Raw genomic sequence first — 21,514 nt, forward strand, 5'->3', positions numbered from 1 at the left:
CTCCAAACCCAAATGACAGGGATTAGGGAGCAGCGGTGCCCACGGGCTGCGCTGCCGCCTTCGTTTAGGGAACCCAGAGCAAATACACCCTGATCCTCACATAAAGGACCAATTAACTGTGCGGTCTCCGGAAACAAATCCGCTAACAGGGTGACAAGCCCCTAGACGCCGCCGGGCGGTGTGTTTGCCCAGAGGCCGGCCAGGAGCAAATCAGGGGATTAGGATGGGACAGAATTTGCATGGTGAGGGTTTTGCAGCCTTCCCAGTTTCAAAACAAGGTCTTGTGCCGCGAAGTTAAATTTCTGTGCTGCTTGGTCTTCTGGTGTGGTGGAACCTTCGTGACCTGCCAGCAGGAGGCCAAGTCAAAGGTCCCTAGGATCCTGAACCTGAGGATCAGATCAGATTAAGAAGCCCGATTCATCCTTAACCAAGAGGGAACCGATGTAGAATGGCAATGTCTTGTAATTAATAAATATAGGACTCCAGCACACTTCCGGGGCACCCCTTCTCTCTCCTGCGGAATGCCTAACTCTTTAGTACGCCAACCTACCCCAACCTCAAGATCTGCACCAGGGACCCAGTTCAGCACCCACAGATGGCACACTGACAAATCAGCACCCAGGACTCTGGGAGCCATCGACCCCCACCACTTAATTTGTTCATCTGGGCGGAGATGAGGACTCAGAGGCACTCAACACGCTAGAGTCTGGGCTCCATTGGGGGTAGAGTGGACGGTAGGGGTCTTGGGACAAACTTGCCAGTGAAATCACGCTTCTCTGCTCTTTGGCCTGCTTCTGGTTTGAAATCTGCCACAGCTTCACCTTTGACCCTGGGACCTTTGAGTAGCCCACACTCCTCTGTGCTCTCTCCCGCTGCACAATTTGAGAGTAATCAAAAACTCATCGCAGAACCCTACCCTAAAGATGGAAAACCTAGAATCTCTTTCTCCACATCCAACATTATTTCCAGTTTAGGAAAAGTGTGGGCATGAACGGTCCTGAGCAAGGATGATTGACTGGGACATCTCTAAGGTTCAAAGAACCCTAGAAAAGACAGAACCCCCCCGCCACCCACCAAGAGGGTGACCAGTTGTCGTCTGGTTCCAGCAATTCCGCTCTATTTGACATCCACCCGGTTTATAACACTTTACTTCCTTTGCCCTAGACTTCTTGGTTCTACCTTTGGTCTCTTCAAAATTTTAAAACAACTTCCTAAAACATGTAAGAGCAGAGCGATGCACCATGCTAGTAAGTGCGAGCTGCCTGGTTTTCGGAGTCTCCCCCGGTTTTACAGAGTTCTAAGCACCCCGCTGGAATTCTTGACTGGGGCGTCCAAGTCAAGTCGAGTCACCGTATTCCCTGGGCACCTGGCGGCAAACCAGAGAGTTAGGGGGAAGTGCGCCGCGCGCCGAGGCGAGGCAAGAGATGGTCCAGAGGTGGAATTCTCTTCCTCCCACTCCCAAGTATCCCAGCATCCTGCGCTCACGTCTCCAGGCCCCGGGGTTTGCACGGGACTGGAAGCTGGGACCTTGAGAGCTCAACAGCGTCTACTCTTCCAGTGCCTCAGTTTCTCTGACGTCCAAGAACGGAGACAATTTCTGTTATAAATTTATAGAGAAGAGCAGAGTCTGACAGAGCCTCAGTCCTCGTCTTAGGTACTTGAAGAAGGATAAGTCTCCCGCCAGGTTCAGAGCAACATTTGATGCAAGGAGAGTGGGGCGGGGACTCTAACTCGCGCGCTGCCCTGCTAGTGGCCGTTCTGGTGGAAGTGGGGGTATAGAGGGAGGCGAATTAAGCCCTTAATTACGGCGTGATCCGAGTGGCACCTGCTTTCCGCCCGCCCAGCTCCCAGGGGACTCGGACACTGGGGGGTGGAGAGAAGAACCAGCGAAGGAGGACAGCGCGCGCGGAGGCACGGCCGGTACCCAGGCACGCTTGCAGGACAGCGGCACCGTGGCTGCCGCAGCGCGCAGAGGCTGTGGAGGGGCTTACGGCTCCCGGCCCGTGGGTCCCAGACCCAGGGGCTGGGCTCCGAGCCCCCCGCCGGGGACCCACGCGGGCCGCGCCATGCTGCGCTACCTGCTTAAAACACTTCTGCAGATGAACTTGTTCGCCGACTCACTGGCGGCAGACATCTCCAACTCCAGCGAGCTGCTCTTCGGCTTCAACTCCTCGCTGGCAGCGCTCAACCCTAGCCTGCTGCCTCCTGGAGAGCCCTCTCTCAATGGTGAGACTGCCCGGTGGGGACCTGGGGATTGGGGAGAGAGGGCTGCGTGGAGGGGGAAGACTGAAGCGTTCCTTCCCTTAAGTCCTGGACCCAGGGGCTCCTATCAAGGCCTCCTGGGAAGTGCCCCGAAGGTGCATCTGAGTGGGGGTAGCTGCCCGTGGTGGAGGGCTTCCGAGTCCCTGTCCGCCCATCTCTCCTACTTCTTACCCACCACACCCACCCCAGGTGAGAGAACCGTGATTGGTGATGGGCAAATTCCAAACTAAGAAATAGGGCAGAAACAGGGACACAGTTGTTAGCGGGTCAGAGCTAAACCGGCCGCTAGGTGGTCCACCCAAGCAGCAGATGTCACTTCAAGGACCTGAAGTTTTTTTTGTTATTGTTTTTGTTTTTTTAAAAAAACTCTCTCAGGGTGAGAAAGCCCTAATTTTACAGGTTTTTTTTTGCTGCAGAGGGGACGGGGTATGCGATCTTTTCAAGGAAACTTGGAGCTAAGTTTGCATCCCCTGTGAGACTCACAGCTGACCCATCCTGGCAGAGCGGCGGCTAGGTCGTTACCGCTAATTACGGTGATTAATAAATAACTTGAGACAGAGCTTCCTCCCTGAGCGCCGCAGGCAGCCAGGCGAGAGGCCCGATTGCGCCCCCTGCTGGTCACACCAGGAACTCTCCCTCTGGGAAGCCTCTGCCAAAGAAGGAGTTCAGTCTCTCTCCCTCTCTCCCTCTCTCCCTCTCTCCCTTCCTCTCCTCATCGCTCTCCCCCACCTCTGGAACTCAGGTGCGGGGGAGGAGCCCCAGAGTCCTATTTGCATGGTCATTAGCTATTCATTACGCTGCTGTCGAGGCATCTCTGGAGACCAGGAATGACAAGGCAGAAATTCCAGGGAAAGGGAGTCCGCAGCTGTGTCTGCAGGAATTAGGGGAACAGGATGGACCAGAAGGGTGTGGTATGTATGCAAGGAGTTTGAAGAGGGTAGGGATTAGGTTGGGATTCCCCAGTCACCTTTGAGGAGTCAGTCCCAAGCAGTCATGCCGAGTTATTTTCGCTGCCGTCCAGTTCCACTCACTTAAGAGCTCTGCATCAGCATCTCACGCAAGCTTGAAAAGCCAGCGAGAAATGTAGGTAAGATGTTGTTGTTAGCCACTAGGAAAACACAGTCATGAGAGTGAAGAATGTCTCAGTGATCACAAAAGCAGCATAGAGCAAACTCTTGACCGTCGTGGACCTACATGTACTTTCATTGCCCATGAGAGATGTGTGAAGCCGGGGTGAGGCGGGGTAAATGCTACAGCCTAGGGTAGCATTCAGGTAGAGACCGTAGGAGCCATATTAAAGTAATAGGGAGGCGCAGGTATTCAAAAATGGTAAACTGGTCATATTTACTGATGCAAAGTAAACTTGTCGTACTTACTGGTGTGCTTTGCATCCTTCGTGGGTTTCAGACTCCCACATGTCAGGTAAAGAAGTGAAATTCGCCAGGCGGTGGTGGTGCATGCCTTTAATCACAGCACTCGGGAGACAGAGGCAGGCGGATCTCTGTGAGTCTGAGCCAGCTTGGTCTACAGAGCGAATTCCAGGACTGGCTTCATGGTTACTGAGAAACCCTGTCTGGAAAAACCATTTAAAAAGAAAAAAGGAAGGAAGGAGGGAGAGAGAGAGAGAGAGAGAGAAAGAGAGAGAGAGAGAGAAGTGAATTCAGAGACGCTTAGGTGTTTTTATTTTTTGAGCCCCAGACTAGCCATGTAACCCATTCAGCCTTTGAATTTGATCCCAATGCCTCCACACCCCAAGCATGGGACACCACTGGGCGGAAGTTAAATAATTTGTCCAAATTTTTACCTCTGAAAGTGTCAGAATCTGAGATTTCAGCTCACAGGATTTCAAAGTCAAAACTTGGGCGCTAGACCAAATGGAGTGTTTCCAAATCAGGACTGGGATGGGACGGAGTAGAGAGACGCATGAGCAGCAGAGATTCCGTCTGGAAGGCAGAGGACTGAGAATATTATTCTCTTCCATATGTGGGAGAAAAACTGTTTTTACCCCCAAGCAGTCAAATCAGGTCTATTGGTACAGAGCCTGCAACCGCCATGGCCCAGCTTGCTCAACGCCAGAACTCTTAAAAGGAAGGGCAGGAAACGAAAGCTAATCCCCCACTGGGCTAGGAACCAAGAGGTCCCTAAGGATCTTGGAACAGGGTAGGCGGGGTGGGGGCGAGAGAGAGGCGCAGAACAGATGCGCCCAGTAGTCCCTGGTTATTTAAGGACAGCCGCGTGTGCAAGGCTGCAGCGCCCCCTACTGGCAGGACCGGGTTAGAAATCATTTCCAAAAGGACTGAGAGCTCAAGGCCGGTGTTTAACAATCCTGTATAGGCAGGAGTGAGAATGGGGACACAAGTGGAGGCATGGGAGTGGGGACATTGGGGTGGAGATGACACCTAGATCCCAAACTTGAGGTAGATGATGAACCAGGTTCAGGACGGAGGTCTGTAGGTCAAGAGGGAGGCGGGAATAGAATCGACAGATAAACTGATTCAAGAGAGCGAGGAGGGAGAGGCAACTTTTTTCCTTTTTTTTTTTTTTTTTTAAAAACTGTACCTTTCAGGAAAGCAACCCCACTCATATTTCCACTTCTACAACGTTTAATTTCTGCGACGTCACAGGATCCCCGTAAATAAAAACGAGAAAACTTAGGGCCTCATGGCTTTCAAATTAAGAATCCTTTGTTGTCTTGGCCCCAGCCCTAAATAAACCTTTCCTCAGATGAAGGAGCCAGGACAACCCGCCTTATCCATTTCACCTATGGGACCGGGAATCACCCGGAGGTTAAAGCAGTCTGCTATGGCACAACGTGCATGGTTGCTCGCTGAGCAAGGCTTCTACATGAACCAGTGTGTATGAATAAAAACCAAACTGTACAGGATCCTCACCAAGCCATGGCTCAGTCATCCCACTTAGACTTGTCAGGAAAGGAGGCCGGTGTTTAAAGGAGACCCAGAAAGTCTTCCTAGTAATCTGTGCCCGGATCCCTCTGTATATCAGCCTATCTGAGAGCATTTCAGCCTACTCAGGGGATTGGTTGGGGGCAGACGGGCGGATGCAGATGGCACTCTAGTAAAGGAGCGTGGGAGATGAGCAAGCCCGAGGGTTCTATTGCCCTCCAGCGCCCCCATCTTTCCCCCAATTGCCTTGTCTGGGCACTTGAGCCACCTCCTTCTCCAGGGTCAAGAGTTGGGCCGGAGGATGCCATGCCACGCATCGTGGAGCAGCCGCCAGATCTGCTGGTTTCCAGGGGCGAGCCGGCCACGCTGCCCTGTCGCGCTGAAGGCCGGCCTCGACCCAACATCGAGTGGTACAAGAACGGGGCGCGCGTGGCCACGGCCCGGGAGGATCCCCGCGCCCATCGCCTGCTGCTGCCCAGCGGCGCCCTCTTCTTTCCCCGCATCGTGCATGGGCGCCGCTCTCGGCCTGACGAGGGTGTCTACACCTGTGTGGCTCGCAACTACCTGGGAGCAGCCTCTAGCAGAAATGCCTCGTTGGAAGTAGCTGGTGAGAGTCTGGTCAGCTAATGCTTCCAGAGTCTGGGGCAGGTCGGAAGGCCTACAAAGAGTCGGCCTTTAGGGCTCTTCAGCCCACTCAACATCTTCTAATAACAGAGACCTTTGGTCTCTAAGGCCAAACTCTGACCATGGAGGAGGAAGAGGGATTGACTTGGCGTTTCAGAACTCCAAGTTGACTGTGACCCATTCTGCTCTGAGACAGTCCTTCCTGTTAGCATCCAGTTACATCACACCACCCTGTTTATTCTTCTGACCTTTCTCTGTATGACTCCTTCTCTTTTTTGCAGTCCTCCGTGACGATTTCCGGCAATCGCCTGGGAACGTAGTGGTGGCAGTGGGGGAGCCCGCAGTAATGGAATGTGTGCCCCCTAAGGGCCACCCAGAGCCTTTGGTGACTTGGAAGAAGGGCAATGCAAAACTTAAGGAAGAAGAAGGAAGGATCACCGTGAGTGTGTGTGTGTGTATGTGTGTGTGTGTGTGTGTGTGTGTGTGTGTGTGTGTGTACGAGTGTACATATGCCTATGCACATAGGCGATGAGTCTGGGACATGTCTTAAAGGAGGAAGTCTCGAGTTTAAGGGTCTTGAGACCTGGGAAGACTGTCTTGGTATTGTCCAATGGAAAACCGGGTGGAACTAAGGTAAGAAAAGTGGAGAGAGCTAGACAAGGTAGCGCATGCCTCTAATCCCAGCTCTTGGGAGACAGAGGCTGGCAGATCTCTGAGTTTGAGACCAGTTGATCTGTGAAGGGTGTTCCAGGACAGCCAGGACTACACAGAGAAAACCTGTCTCAACCCTCCCTCACCCCACGAAAACAAGAGGAGAGAGAAGGCCACAAGGCCCCAGAGAATCAGTATCTGACACATGAGTCAGCCTCATTAGTTTTCTTCAGTGGCTTATTATGGGAATCAAATAAATCATATACACACATGTACACACACACATACACACACATTTTCATGGCTGTAAAGGACCGATGCTACCCTTGTATTCTCCAGATACGTGGAGGCAAGCTGATGATGTCACACACGTTCAAGAGTGATGCTGGGATGTACATGTGTGTGGCCTCCAACATGGCTGGAGAGCGAGAAAGTGGGGCAGCTGAACTTGTGGTACTGGGTAGGCACTGGGCACTTCGGACTTAGGGGAGTGGGTAGCCCAGGAAGCAAGTAGTTGTACAGAACCCCTGACAGTTCAATGGCTCCCACTCTGTAGAGCGCCCCTCATTTCTGCGTAGACCAGTAAACCAGGTTGTCCTGGTCGATGCCCCTGTGAGTTTCCTGTGTGAGGTGCAGGGAGATCCTCAGCCCAGCCTCCGCTGGCGCAAGGATGATGGTGAACTGCCCACTGGCAGGTGAGAAGCCCCTTCCTTCTGACAGCAGGGGGGACCCAAGGAGCCCCAGATCCTACCTTGCCCTGGCACAGAGAAATCTCTTTCCCAGAGCTAGTGGTATCCTGCCTGAACTTATTCCACATAGTGGGTATTATCTTGTGCACCTCCTGAGTCCCATCTTGCCTTCCTTGACCCCTGTGCTTGTCCTGAGGGAAAGAGAAGGGGTTTGTAGCTGTGGCCAACCCAGCTTGGGGTGGGGAGTCGAACAGGTATGAGATCCAGAGTGACCATAGCCTTTGGATCGGCCGAGTGAGTGCTGAAGACGAGGGGACTTACACCTGTGTGGCAGAGAACAGTGTGGGTCGCGTGGAGGCATCTGGCTCTCTCAGTGTTCATGGTGAGGGGGTCTCCTGGGACAGCTTGCAGGGCCAATATGGGGGAGGGTGTTGGAGGAGAATGGAAAGAAAGGGGGATCACCTGAGACTTCTGGAGGGAGGGAGACGATGTACGCCTGCTCTACCAAGTACCACTGAGCCCCTGCTCCTTTTTCTTTCTCGCCTTCCCAGTCCCACCCCAGTTTGTGATTCAGCCCCAGGACCAGATAGTAGCCCCTGGAGAAAATGTGTCTTTCCGATGTGAGACCAAAGGAAACCCTCCACCTGCCATTTTCTGGCAGAAGGAAGGGAGCCAAGTAGGTAACCCTTTCCAAAGTTCTAATTTTTTTTCTCTCTCTGGATCTTTTTAATCCCTTGACTTTCTATAAACTCCTCTCTCAGCTTCCTCTCCCAGAAACTCTTGCAGGTTAGTTGGAGGAGAAAATAAAACGATGGAGATAAAATGGTCCAGAGCATTTGGATCCTTGGGAAGTTCAATGATAACACAATGACATGTTAAAGGGTGCAGAATTGTCCTGAGTGTCAATTTCTGAGCGAATCTTTTTTTTAAAAAATTATTTATTTATTTATTTATTATGTATACGATATTCTGTCTGTGTGTACGCCTACTGGCCAGAAGAGGGCACCAGACCTCATTACAGATGGTTGTGAGCCACCATGTGGTTGCTGGGAATTGAACTCAGGACCTTTGGAAGAGCAGGCAATGCTCTTAACCTCTGAGCCATTTCTCCAGCTCCTCTGAGCGAATCTTTATGTGTTGATCAATGCTGTGTTGAGAGTGTAGAAATCCAGCCAGGTTTCTCCTCCCTGGGACCCTCTGGGCCTTGGCTTTTGGACATGAAAACTGCTCTGGAAACCAAGTGTTGAAGGAATTAAAGCTGCTTAGGATAGATTAAGTGCTCTGTCTATTGCTTTACTTATAGCTCCTTCCAGCAGGGGGAGCTCACAGTCATCGCCTGTCTACCTAGTGAACAAATCCAGATCCCACTACCGGGAGGAACGAAAGTTACAGCCCAAGTGATTTTCTCTAAGGGAAGAGAGGAACTATGACACAGGTCCGAATAGTAAAACTGATTATCCCCACACTAAAGGAAAGCGACAGAATTTTTATCCCAAATTAATGGCCACCGTCTTTCAACATCTCCAGTTCTTGTGACTGTTGCATTTTAATTAGGTCCTCATGAGGATGAGAGTGGTGATGGTAGGAGGAGGGAGCAGGAGTGTTGGGTCCATGGGTCGCACAAAGATGGGGAACAGACCACCAAAGTCTCCTAAACCAGGAGCAACTTTATTCCAGGAAAAAGAAAAACAGTATCTTCACGGGGCACAGAAAGCTCATGAGCTAGGTGAGACCACAGCCAGAGATGGGTTTTTGTGGTTGTGGCAATGGGCTGTTTCCGAACTCCCCCTTTTATAGCAAGAAGTAAGCATCGGGCATGAACAACAGAATTTTTACAATCTCAAGCTAAAACTCAGATATGAATTGCTTTTTTTTTTTTCAACAAATTTCATTAACAGGGTTTTTCAGTTAAGCTAGTGTTTGTATTTAGCCCATTGTTTCTCTCTGGCACTTTCTGATGGTGTTTATCAAAGCTCTACACTCCCCAGTTGCTGGCTTTGAGTGGCCTGGGTGGGAGGGTATCTAAAAGCTGACTCTTAGTTTGCAGAGAGACTCTCGGTTTGCAGAGGGACTCTCGGTTTGCAGACAGAGCTATGGATTGTAAAGCAAAGTAATCCACTGGTAATACTTAATCCTTAAGCTGCCGAGAAAGCTGCTGACAGTCTGCTCTCATTCTCCTAGGCTTACAACTTTATATTTCTTTATTTCTACACTCTTATTTCTGGAACCTACATTTCTATATTCTTATTCTTGGACTCTTCAGGAGGAGGTTAGTCAGAGCCTCTGCCTAGTCTGTTTGTCCCTTCCATGTGTCCATCTAAAGTAAAATGTGAAGTCAGGAAATATTTAACATTTATCACAGTGTTTTATAAAACTTTCATAGGATTCCTTCATTTTAGCCTACTAAGTTTGAACCCTAAGCTTTGAGAGTCACATTTGGGGAAATGGGGTCCCATAAAGACATAAGGACCCAGAAGTTTTATTTTAGTTATTGTTGATTAGTTGGTTCATTTTTTAGTTTTATTGTTTCAAGATGTATTTTCTATGTACATTGGTGTTTTGCCTGCATGTATGTCTGTGTGAGGGCACCATATTCCCTATGTAACATATTCCCTAGAACTGGAGTTACAGACAGTTGGGAGCTACCATGCAGGTGCTGAAAACTGAACCCCGGTCCTCTAGAAGAGCAGCCAGTGCTCTTACTCACTGGGTCACCTCCCCAGCCTCCAAGTGGTTTGTTTTCTGAGTCAAGGCTGGTCCCTTACTTGTGATTCTCCTACCTTATCTCAGGGCTTAGTTCCTTAGTTTCTTAACCAGTAAGTCACAGAGCTGGGACATGGATCCCAAGATCTTCTAATAAATGTCCATCATTCTTGTGAATTGGCCTAACCAGATTGGCCAGGGTCAGGCCCATGGCTAGAGGCAGAGTGTACATTAAAACCTTAGGGCTTTTCTCAGCAGAAGCAGGGCTCTCCTAGCAACCCTTTCCTTGTCTGACTTCCTTGCTCTGCCCCAGGTTCTGCTTTTCCCTAGCCAATCACTGCAGCCCGTGGGACGCCTCTCAGTCTCTCCAAGAGGCCAGCTCAACATCACTGAAGTGCAGATCGGGGATGCTGGCTACTATGTATGCCAGGCTGTCAGTGTGGCTGGTAGCATCCTGGCCAAGGCCATGTTAGAGATAAGAGGAGGTATGTATCCATGGAGAAAGGGGTGGACCTATGGTCCGCAAAGACATTGTTTAAAGAGGTCTATTTCTCTTGGGTGATGATCAATGTGCCTAAAAGGAAACTGACATGTTCCTGAGGGATGTCCTTGATGTTTGGAAACTAGCAGCAGAAGGGTCCTAGGCAGAGACTAGAAATGATTATTAAAGTCTTGTTGGGTAACAAGGAGGGAAGGATGAGATGATGAAACAAATAAAGCAGAAAGACAAAGGGCTGGCTTCATGACCCAAGTTCTTCCTCTCTCAGCTTCCATGGATGGGCTGCCTCCCATCATCCTCCAGGGACCAGCCAACCTGACGCTGGTACTTGGCTCCTCTGTGTGGCTGCCATGCAGAGTGACCGGAAACCCTCAGCCCAATGTCCAATGGAAGAAAGACGAGAGGTGGCTGCAGAGGGAAGACTCCCAGTTCAACTTAATGGACAATGGCACTCTATACATCGCCAGTGTACAGGTGAATGTCACCCCTAGGATACCCTTGTAACCAAGAACAGCTCTCTGGTCCACATTCTAACTCTACTAAGTACCAACTAGACATCTAATCCACTTCTACCTCTCTGCTCTCTCAGACTTCCTAAAGCATCCAGCATCTTCCTCATCCTTCTGTAACCTGCCTCTCCACCCCTTCACCCTACCTTGTTCCACTCCCAGTGGGCCAGCACTCTACCTTCTCCTACAGGAGATGGACATGGGTTTCTACAGCTGTGTGGCCAAGAGCTCCATAGGGGAGGCCACGTGGAATAGCTGGCTTAGGAAGCGAGGTGAGTTCATCCATCATTCTCCAGACTTGCCAGCAGCTCTCTCCAAATTTGCTTTAAGAAATAGTCAATTTCGGGCCGGAGAGATGGCTCAGCGGTTAAGAGCATTGCCTGCTCTTCCAAAGGTCCTGAGTTCAATTCCCGGCAACCACATGGTGGCTCACCACCATCTGTAACGAGGTCTGGTGCCTTCTTCTGGCCTGCAGACATACACACAGACAGAATGTTGTATACATAATAAATAAATAAATAAATAAATAGTCAATATCTCCCAAGTCAGTATCTTCCAAATGCCATAACCACGTTGTGGGGATGAGGATGGGTCAATATACTTGATACCTCATAACCATTACCACCATCAGAGCCCCACATCTTCTCTAAGAAGAAGGCAGGTTACACTCCCTTTCCCCCTTCTGTCTAGCTAATGATAATTTATCACTGCAGATTGGGGAGCATCACCGCATCCAACAACAGAACCCAGTATCCCTCCAGGGCCTCCCTCTCAGCCAGTGGTCACAGAGGTAACCAAGAACAGCATCACTTTGACCTGGAAGCCCAATCCACAGTCTGCGGCCACAGCTACCTCTTATGTGATAGAGGCCTTCAGGTATGAAGACAGTTTTATGTGTCTGTGTATGGATGTTTGCAAGGGTACACGCACATATGTGCACGTAGAGGCTACAGCATAGTGTCAAGTGACCTCCCCCGAAGTCTGTGAGACAAAGTCTTTCTCTGAACGTGGGGACCACTACTTGGTTAGACAGGTTGACCAGTCGTCTCTGGAGATCTGCCTATCTCTACCCACCCCCCGCCCCCCAACAAATGCTAACATTACAGATGCATGCGATCCGAACTCAGGTCCTCATGCTTACTCTGTGGGTTCTTTACCAACTGAGCCTTCTCTTCAGGCCCGTGGAGACAATTTTGAATGCAAATCCCGAGACATAAAAAGAGGGGATCCTAAGTCCTTAGGGTCTTTGCTATCTCGGGAGAATGATTCTCTAGTTCCCTCTAGAACAGTTGGGTTCCATGGAGAATGGGTGAGATCAAGTGGACAAGTTGGGGGTTCCTGGCTTAGACCGTGCTGTCATTTCATTCCTGTTGTAGCCAAGCAGCTGGCAACACATGGCGGACAGTGGCCGATGGGGTGCAGCTGGAAACACATACCGTCAGTGGTCTGCAACCCAACACCATCTACCTGTTCCTAGTGCGAGCTGTGGGAACCTGGGGACTCAGTGAACCCAGCCCTGTCTCTGAGCCTGTCCAAACCCAGGGTAAGGCCAAAGGCCTTATAGGTGTGGGCATGACATGAGTAACATCAAAGAGTACCCCCCTCCCCAGCCAAACCACAGAATGGTGGCCCTCCACAGAATTCCCTTTTGATATACCAGGTCTAGACTGATGGCCCAGACTACAGCAGGAAGTCATGTTGCTCTGTCAGAGAGGGACCAAGAAAGACAAGAGGGAAAGATGAAGGAGTGTGCTCGCCATTCATCTCAGTAGCTCTCTCACTGTTGAGCCTCTTAGCCATATGTAGTACTAAAGATTGTTAAGACTAAAATGGACATGGGAGAATCAAGTGCATATTAGAGACAAGGGGTTGAGCTGGGAGGCAGGGGCCTACACCTTTCATTCCAGCACTTGGGAGGCAGAGGCAGGTGGATCTCTGTGCATTCAAGGCCAGCCTGGTTTACAGAGTGAGTCCCAGGACATCTAGGACTGTTACACAGAGGAATCCTGGCTCAAAAAAATAAGAAAAGAAAGAAAGAAAGAGCTGAAAAAAGAATGCACAGAAGAAAAACCATCCACATTAGCTCTCCCCCAGATTTTCTCTGTAAGATTCCCCTGATCTCGCTGTGCTATGCTGCATTGCAATGAGCAATACAATCTGTGAGCCAGGCAGAGATAGACGGTAAACACAGCCATAGTACTTGTGTCTGGTGTCCCCTGTTGACTGGGCTCTTTGGTCAGCAGACAGCAGTCTATCTAGGCCAGTGGAGGACCCATGGAGAGGCCAGCGAGGACTAGCTGAAGTGACCGTGCGAACGCAGGAGCCCATTGTCCTTGGGCCAGGAACTCTGCAGGTGTCCTGGACTGTGAGTGTGGCATAGCGCTATGGTTATAGACGGGGAGTTTGATGGGGGACATGAGGGCTTCTGAGAAGGAGTGTGGGCGAGCAGGAGCTTAGTGGTCGGGAAAGGCAGGAGTGGAGCAGGGCCTCCCCTGGCCCTGGGACACACTTCGTCCTGTCTCCTATAGGTGGATGGTCCAGTCCAGCTGGTGCAAGGTTTCCGTGTGTCTTGGAGAATTGCAGGCCCTGACCAGGGAAGCTGGACAGTGCTAGACCTACAGACCCCACACAAGCAAAGTACGGTGCTAAGAGGACTCCCCCCAGGGATGCAAATCCAGATCAAAGTGCAAGTTCAAGGCCAGGAGGGGCTGGGAGCTGAAAGCCCTGTCGTGACCAGCAGCATTCCTGAGGAGGGTAAGGAAGGCTTCAGAGTGATGAGTATAGTGATGTGGAGAAGAGGGGGAGGGGGGAGACTCGAACATCAGGGATCTGGGTGGGAAGGGAGGGTGCCTTTCTGTTCCCTCATGTAAGAGCAGGGAGAGCGAAGCTGGGGGCAGCTTGCAATGATTGTCTGTGTCCTTCTTCTTACCATGCTCCACCCTGGGCTAGCCCCCAGTGGCCCCCCTCAGGGAGTGGCTGTGGCCTTGGGGGGTAATGGCAACAGCAGTATCACTGTATCCTGGGAGCCTCCACTTCCCTCCCAGCAAAACGGGGTCATCATTGAATACCAGGTACAAGGTTTGACTGGAGATTGGGTGAGAGGGACGGGGACTGAGGATGTGGGTGCGGGAAGTGAGGCCTAAACATATGATGGAGGGAGCCTAGGGCTGACTTTGGGTTTGGGAGAAGGGAAAAGGGTTCCCAGCATTGTCTCCAGCCAGGGCTGAGTTTCCTCTAACTGGAGCCTCAAGTTTCTCCATGGGGCTTAAATCCAACTCCTGAGAACACTCATATCTGGGTCTCCCTAGATCTGGTGCCTGGGTAATGAAAGTCGCTTCCACCTCAATCGATCTGCAGCAGGCTGGGCACGCTCCGTGATGCTTCAGGGACTGCTACCGGGCCTGCTCTATCGAACCCTGGTGGCAGCAGCTACCAGCGCTGGCGTGGGCGTGGCCAGTGCCCCAGTGCTGGTGCAGCTGCGTGAGTCCTGTTGTGGGCACGGGAGAGCAGGGGTAGAGAACTTGCGGGGTGGGGTGGGGTGGGGGTGGGGCTAGAGTGGCAGAGCGTTCCTTTAAATTTAACAGTCGGGAGGCAGAAACAGGTGGATCTCTGTGATTTCGAGGCCAGCCCGATCTTCATAGAGAGCTCCAGGCCAGTCAAGGATACATAGTGAAATCCTGTCTCTAAATAAATAAATAAAATTAAACAATAAAAAACTAAAAGTGATTAAAAAATAATTTGGGGGAATACTGGGGTAGTTGGGCTTACAGGTTCGGAATGGCACCTTCCTAGCCTCTGGGTTTCGGGCTCGTCTCCTTTCATCTTTCTGACCCCCCACAGCATCCCCTCCGGCAGCAGAACCCGGGCCCGAGAACAGCGAGGGGTTGGCAGACCGGCTGGCTAGGGTGCTGCGGGAGCCCGCCTTCCTGGCTGGCAGCAGCGCGGCCTGTGGGGCGCTGCTGCTCGGGTTCTGTATGGCCCTCTACCGGCGCCAGAAGCAGCGCAAACAGCTCAGTCACTACACTGGTGAGAGCCACGCCTCCGGACACCACGAGCCTGCGTGGGAGGGGCTTCACGGGAGGGCGGGACCTCAAGAGGAGGGCTCACAGGGAGCACAACGTCCTGGGGTAGGGAGCGCAAAAAGACGCGGAGAGCAGGTTTGGAAGTGAAAGGGAGGGGCCAGAGGAGAAAGGACCCAAATTTGTTAGATTTAACACAGGGGCGCAGGCTTTGCTGCTCAACATCAGTAAACAAGAAAGTTTGAGTCGGAGGTAGGCGGGGCCTGACCCAGGGGTTGGGACCCCTTAAAGGCCAGACTGGTCAACTCCAAGATCTCCTCCTTAATAAAAGCAATCTCTGGAGAGATGACAACAATCTCCAAGGTCAGAGATGTTCAGTTTTGGCTACATGTAGGAATCACTTGGGAAAACTTGGGGGGGGAAAAATGTGAGCATGAAGTCGGATGTGGCACCCAGGAAGGGGGGCTGGCAGAGGCAGGAGGATCAGGAGTTCAAGTAGTGTTCCAGGACAGACTGGGCTACATAAGATCTTGTCTCAAAAGGAAAAAGAGAGAGATAACTGAGTTCCATTCCAAGAAATTAGTACTAAATTGCTTCAATGTGCGACATGAATAGACCTGGGACCAGGACCAAGGAGTGGACCAACATCTGGGACTCCTAATCACTCACCTCATTTCCTTCTTTTTTTTCCTACGGGTTCCTTTTCGGAAGCCTCCTTTGCCTACACGCCTGCAGGTAAGCAGCTCTACTCTCTGGGGTTCAGAGCTCCAGTACCAGCTTTTCTCTTACCAGTTTTCCCCTTCGTCTTCCCCAGTGTCCTTTCCACACTCAGAGGGCCTTTCTGGAGCCAGTTCCAGGTAATTCTTGTGACTTTTCTAATGATAATTGTTTCTCCAGAGAGAGCGCCCCTTCCACTCCAGGCCTGACCACCTCCCTGTGTTCGGCCTCTCCCAGTTCCGACCCCAACCATCATTTCTGTCCTGTGACTCTTGACTCAGCCTGCCACCTTCTTCCCTCTGCTGACCTCTTTTGGCTCCCCATTCCCAATATTCACCTGCTCCCCCTCAGGCCACCCATGGGCCTTGGCCCTGCTGCCTACCCATGGCTGGCAGACTCCTGGCCCCATCCATCACGAAGTCCCTCAGCTCAGGAACCCCGGGGAGGCTGCTGCCCCAGCAATCCTGACCCAGATGATAGATACTACAATGGTGAGAAGCTCTAATCCCTAAGGGCACCCTTAACCCACCCCCCAAGGCCCAGCCCTCCCCCACTTCTTGCTCTGTCAGTCTCCTGGGGCAAACTGTAGGGATCTGAGGAACCCTGGTCTTCCTGAGGTTGTTTAGTCCTTGGAGGACTGGGGAATGGATCTTGGGCCCACAGAACATAGAGTCATAGAATAGCTATCAAGCGCTAATCTTTGCCTTGATTGGACATGTCAGATTTGGGTTGGGGGAGGAAGCTGATCCCATGGAATCTCCTGCCTCCCATTATCGTTTGTGTGTCTGCCTCCTTCCCTGGGCCTTCCTCTTTCTCCTTCTCAGAAGCAGGAATCTCACTGTATTTGGCTCAGACCGCCCGGGGTGCCAGTGCCCCTGGCGAGGGTCCTGTCTACAGCACCATTGACCCTGTAGGGGAAGAGCTGCAGACCTTCCATGGAGGGTTCCCTCAACATTCTTCTGGGGACCCAAGCACCTGGAGCCAGTATGCTCCTCCCGAGTGGAGCGAGGGGGACAGTGGTATGACCTCAATTCTCAATCTCCCCATTTTTGTCCTCTCCACAATATCCCCCATCCTGTGGCATCTGACCTGTCCCTTCCTCTGCCATATTGCCTCATCTCCGGCTCTTTCCTGCATGCTCCTGGTGTGCCCTTATCTCCTCTCCTCAGGAGCCAGGGGAGGCAAGGTGAAACTTCTGGGCAAACCTGTACAGATGCCCTCTTTGAGCTGGCCGGAAGCCTTGCCGCCACCTCCCCCTTCCTGTGAACTGAGCTGTCCAGACACGCCTGGGGAGGAGCTGAAGGGCAGGTAATGATATTGCCAACAGCAGATGTCCCTCGCCTATAGATAAGCCCAGCCCAGAACTTCCTAGAGCAGGCAGTGGGCAAAGATACTGAAGGTCGGCGTGGGGGAGTGTGAAGCTACTCAGCCCTTCCCTTTTCATCTGCCTTCTCCACCCCAGTTCAGACCCGGAAGAGTGGTGCCCACCAGTGCCTGAGAAAAACCCCCTGATTGAGTCCAACTCCAGTGGCGCGTGCCTGGTGGCTCCATCGCAAGGGGAAATGCCCTCCCCTACCTCTTCTTATGGGCAGCAGTCCACAGCCACTCTTACCCCTTCACCTCCGGATCCTCCCCAGCCCCCTACTGATATTCCCCATCTCCACCAGATGCCCAAGTAAGGAGGTGTAGAATTACCTGCATATTATAGATACTCAGTGTATATTATCCCTGCATATTATAGATACTGAGTATCTAATATATATATGTATGTGTATATATATATATATATGTTCATATATTCAGTGGATGGGTGGGGGGGTGGCTAGGTGAAGAGGCACAGAGGCCTTATAGCTGTATTCAAACGAAAGCCTGATGTGGAGAGGAAGGCAGAGCCTGACAGACTCTCACTCGCCTTTCAGGCTGTCTCTCCTTGGAGTGGGTCTGCACACATCCAAGGCATTGCATGCACACATGGATGTCCTTAGGCTTCCCTAGTATGGGGCCTTGTGGCGGTCAGATCACACCTTGACTATTGTGTATCAGGCTGTGCATGCAGCGCAGTGCCTGGCACACAGCAAGCCCTGGGGTTTTATGGGGGTGAACAAATGCTGAGACCTTATGTCGTTGCAGGAGGGCGCCCCCTGGGCCGAGTTCTCCTCTCAGTGTATCCCAGCCCATGTTGAGTAGCCACGAAGGGAGGCCTGCTGGCCTGGGTGCTGGCCCCACGGGCTCCTATCACCTCAGCTGCAGTCCTGTGCCTACTACACCCAGCAGTGCCCCAGGTGAGACTGTTGACACTCAGTTTGCTCCCAGATCACTGTACCTCCCCATACACCAAAGCTTGTTTTCCCTTTCCCTTCAACCCCCTTTCTCAATGCCTTCCCATGCCGGCTCCTCTTTTGTCTCCTAACACGACAGGGAGAACCCGCCAGGTGACTGGAGAGATGACACCCCCACTCCATGAACACCGTGCCCGAATCCGGAAGAAACCCAAGGCTCTTCCTTACAGAAGGGAGCACAGTCCTGGGGGTGAGGGGAGTCCTGGACGTGGGAGATGGTGACAGCCAGTAGAGGGAGTGGGCAGGAAACAGGAGGAGTGGAGTAGGTGTCACCAGACCTTGGGTCATTTACTTGCCTCCCAGTGCCAGGGATGCGGTAGGAGGTGTGTCGGTGTTAGTAGAAGCGGGAGATTCTGCTGAAAACAGGTTTCTCCCCAGACTTGCCCCCACCGCCCTTGCCACCACCAGAGGAAGAAATAAGCTGGCCCTTGGGGCCGAGAGCAGCGGGCAGCACGTCTTCCCTAGAGCGAGAGCGCAGCCACGAGAGGAGAGTGGTACAGGCTGTGCCTTACCACGTCGGGCCCCACCCAGATGGTAAGGCTAGCGGGGAGGGGGGAACGACAGTGGGAGGGGACTGGAAGCTCACACAAGCCCCGAGGGTCCCCAGCTCACCTGCTACCTTCAGCTGGGTTAATGCAGCTGGTCAACATTGACGTTGACTCTTGTATCTCACACACTCTAAGCAAAGTCCTCAGAGTCCCCAAGATGACTCCCTCCAGGACTGAAACCAAGGATGAGGAAAAAGTGGAGTCTGGGTGGTGTCCCCTCTTCCCTCATTTCTCTGTGATCTAGTTCCTCATATGTTTCTGAACCTGAACCCCTGTCATGTCAAGGTCATGTGTTAGGCATTCTGCTTCTCCTTAGCTCTCGACCTGTCAGAGCCTAACGCCTGTCCCTCAGTCATTACCCAGAGTTGGGAGAATGCACAGGGTGGCTGGTGAACAAGAAGTTGACAGTCTGCTTCCCTCCACAGGCCCAGCCGCCCTTCTGGGTTGTACTGCAGAAGAGACCTGGCTCCCATACGGCAGACCGAGCTTCCTGAGCCATGGCCAGGGTACCAGCACCTGTTCTACTGCTGGCAGCAACTCTTCCAGGGGTTCCAGCAGCTCTCGAGGGTCTCGGGGCTCTCGGGGCCCTGGACGCAGCCGGAGCCGGAGCCGGAGCCAGAGCCAGAGGCCAGGACAGAAACGTCGAGAGGTGGGAACCAGAGATCCTAAAGAAACAGGAGTAGAGGGCTGAGAGAATAGGCCAAAGGGAAGCAGGCAGGTAGTGAAGGACTTGCCGAGGAGATCGACGAGAGAGGGCCCAGAGGCGGTTGTAAGGGAGGGATCCCTGAGAAGAAATGGTGAGGGTAAGGGCAGAACGACGTCCAAGAGTGGAGCCTGGATATGCCATAGAAATTGATTAATGGAAAGACTGATCGCTTCTTATGTGTGGCCTGTCACAAAATAGTACTGCCCCCCTCCATACCCCTCTCTTCGTAGGAACCAAGATGACCCTTCATGAAGCATGAGCTTATTGCAAGTTCCACAGGGAGAGAGTGAGCACACCTTCCCTGGTCAACAGATGTGAGCCGAGAGGAGCAAGGATGGGGCTGGCTGCCTTTCCTCCCAGCAATGATGCTTGAGACTCACTGTAGCCCACTGGCCTCAACAGCTTTAGTTGTCTCGGGAGCCGGAGAATTAGCTCTTCCCTTTCCGTCCTTTTCCATCTTTTTTCCGACTGAGATAAGTTTGTATAAAACCAAAAAAAAAAAAAAAAATAAAGTGTCTTATCTGAGCCCTGGGCCCTGCTTGTCTGTTTTGTCTGTCTTGTGAGCAGAGCAGGCTGGGAGGTCTGTAGATCAAATCACAGTGGTTGCTTCTGCATCCTCTTGAGCTTCTGTCAAAATCACAAGATGAGGACGGATGATGAGTGAACCGAAGCCACCATCCACCAGTGTGTTAGTCCACTATTCACCGACACACAAACAGCCTAAGGGAGGAGAAGTTTCTCTGGGCTCAGCTTTTCAGGGCTGAGCCCATGGTTGGCTGAATTTTGCTTTTGTGACTGTGGTAAGGCAGAGCATCGTGGTAAAGCAGAGCTGCTCACCTCATGACAACCAGGAAGCAGAAAGAAGCACACAAGAAGCAGTCAAGGCAAGACATGTCTTTGAAAAAGACATGATCACATTGACTTCCTCCAGTCATACCATACCTCTTAGCTGCCCCCAGATTAGTGGTCCTCAACCTTCCTGACGCTGCAACCTTTTAATGCAGTTCCTTATGTGGTGGTGATCCCCAACCATAAATTTATTTTCATTGTTTTCTCTTAACTGTAATTTTGCTACTGTTATTAATCATAATGTAAATATCTGATATGCAGGATGATCTAGGGTGACCCCTGTGAAAGGGCTTTTCAACCCCCCCAAAAGAGACCTCAGCCCACAGGTTGAGAACCACTGCCATAGATGAAGTCAGTGCCTTTGTGATCGAGTCATCTCTCAGTAGTGACACCAGCTAGGGTACAGTCCTTCACAATATAGGCCTGTTGGAAGGACATTTTTTTCTAAACCACAATACCCTGTTACAACTATAGTAATATTCAAATAACCAATACATAGATCATTGTCACACCTTCAGAGAACTAGCCAAGTTCTTTGGTGCCCTCCTCCAGGGCCTGTCTGCTCTTCTATAAGAGAACACTCACCTCACAATCAATAAACCAAAGAGAGCCAGTGTGGTTGGATTTGCCTGTAATCCCTTCTGGAGAGGCGAAGGCAGGAAGATTAGGAGTTCAAGGCTAGTCTCAGCTATATAGCAAGTCTGAGGTCAGCCTGGACTGCACGAAACCTTGTCTCCAACAACAACAACAACAACGAAAATAGGAGTGTGTGAGTGAAATCCCAGTCAAAAAAAGAAAGGCGCTCCTGCGTGGCCCCAGGCTCCTTCACAGAACCTGCAAACGGTACCTCTTGACCACTCTGGATCTAGAGCTTGTCTGTCATAGACTTATGCCACGGCCACCGTCACTCTCACCCACAGCTCACCCACGTGCTGGCTGCTTGAAGTCCTCCTTGCTTCTTGCCTGCTCCATCCATGGCTCTCTAAACAGCCTGGACTTCCAGGGTCACGACCTGGCCCTCCTCTTTTACCTGAACGTTTGTGGGTGCAAATCCCATTTTCCTGTCAGTCTGGCAAACATTGTTGGGGTGATTTCAAGAGGAATTTTCAAAATCTAAAACAGCAAAAATCAGATTTATATCGGGAGTACTCATTGCTCTTTCAGGACCGTGCAATCCAGTCAGGATGGTTCACAGAGCACAGCTCCCTGGTCACACCTGTGAGCGTGGCTCAGGAGTCAGTCTACCTGGTCACCCCTGTGAGCCCAGCTCAGGAATTGGTCTCCCTGGTCACACCCGCTTGGTTTCCTGAGTGGTTTCCGGGAAGAGGTGCTGGGGTTAGGGAACTAGCAACGCTGAGCCTGCTACTGAGTCACACACCCTCCACACACACCAGAGGTACACTCTCTGGCCATGATGATGCTCTACAGCACAGGCCTAACTCCTGAGTTCTGTCCATGACTTTTTCCCACCGTGTGTGTGTGTGTGTGTGAGAGAG

General features: G+C 51.7%; 1 protein-coding gene across 4 annotated transcripts; it reads left to right on the forward strand.

Moving 5' to 3' along the window:
• Nucleotides 1-1,491: 1,491 nt before the first annotated feature.
• Nucleotides 1,492-19,694, forward strand: Robo3 (roundabout guidance receptor 3). 4 transcript variants are annotated; one of them, XM_087905707.1, is made up of 28 exons: nucleotides 1,497-2,226; nucleotides 5,446-5,772; nucleotides 6,071-6,228; nucleotides 6,780-6,900; nucleotides 6,997-7,135; nucleotides 7,384-7,511; nucleotides 7,681-7,805; nucleotides 10,146-10,317; nucleotides 10,600-10,805; nucleotides 11,031-11,112; nucleotides 11,554-11,716; nucleotides 12,217-12,383; nucleotides 13,084-13,205; nucleotides 13,369-13,594; nucleotides 13,790-13,911; nucleotides 14,149-14,320; nucleotides 14,681-14,866; nucleotides 15,571-15,594; nucleotides 15,674-15,716; nucleotides 15,928-16,067; nucleotides 16,401-16,595; nucleotides 16,749-16,884; nucleotides 17,039-17,251; nucleotides 17,707-17,858; nucleotides 17,995-18,105; nucleotides 18,294-18,449; nucleotides 18,889-19,112; nucleotides 19,400-19,694. In XM_087905707.1, the coding sequence occupies exons 1-28, from the start codon at nucleotides 2,067-2,069 to the stop codon at nucleotides 19,409-19,411; spliced, it is 4,182 nt and encodes a 1,393-aa protein (XP_087761833.1). In that variant the 5' UTR covers nucleotides 1,497-2,066; the 3' UTR covers nucleotides 19,412-19,694. The 4 variants fall into 4 exon arrangements, with proteins under 4 accessions (XP_087761835.1, XP_087761833.1, XP_087761834.1 ...); XM_087905708.1 differs by having other exon boundaries at nucleotides 1,498-2,226; nucleotides 16,491-16,595; nucleotides 16,746-16,884; XM_087905705.1 differs by having other exon boundaries at nucleotides 1,501-2,226; nucleotides 16,746-16,884.
• The last annotated feature ends 1,820 nt before the right edge of the window (nucleotides 19,695-21,514 follow it).

Source organism: Myodes glareolus, chromosome 4 (genome assembly GCF_982192425.1).
Source record: "Myodes glareolus chromosome 4, mMyoGla1.1, whole genome shotgun sequence".
Taxonomy (NCBI): domain Eukaryota; kingdom Metazoa; phylum Chordata; class Mammalia; order Rodentia; family Cricetidae; genus Myodes; species Myodes glareolus.

Bases quoted from the DNA above. Each gene is read 5' to 3' on its own strand.
- Robo3 (XM_087905705.1), top strand. From the start codon at position 2,067: ATGCTGCGCTACCTGCTTAAAACACTTCTGCAGATGAACTTGTTCGCC. The intron at 2,227-5,445 runs GTGAGACTGCCC...CTCCTTCTCCAG, and splicing joins TGGAGAGCCCTCTCTCAATG to GGTCAAGAGTTGGGCCGGAG. The intron at 18,450-18,888 runs GTAAGGCTAGCG...TTCCCTCCACAG, and splicing joins CGTCGGGCCCCACCCAGATG to GCCCAGCCGCCCTTCTGGGT.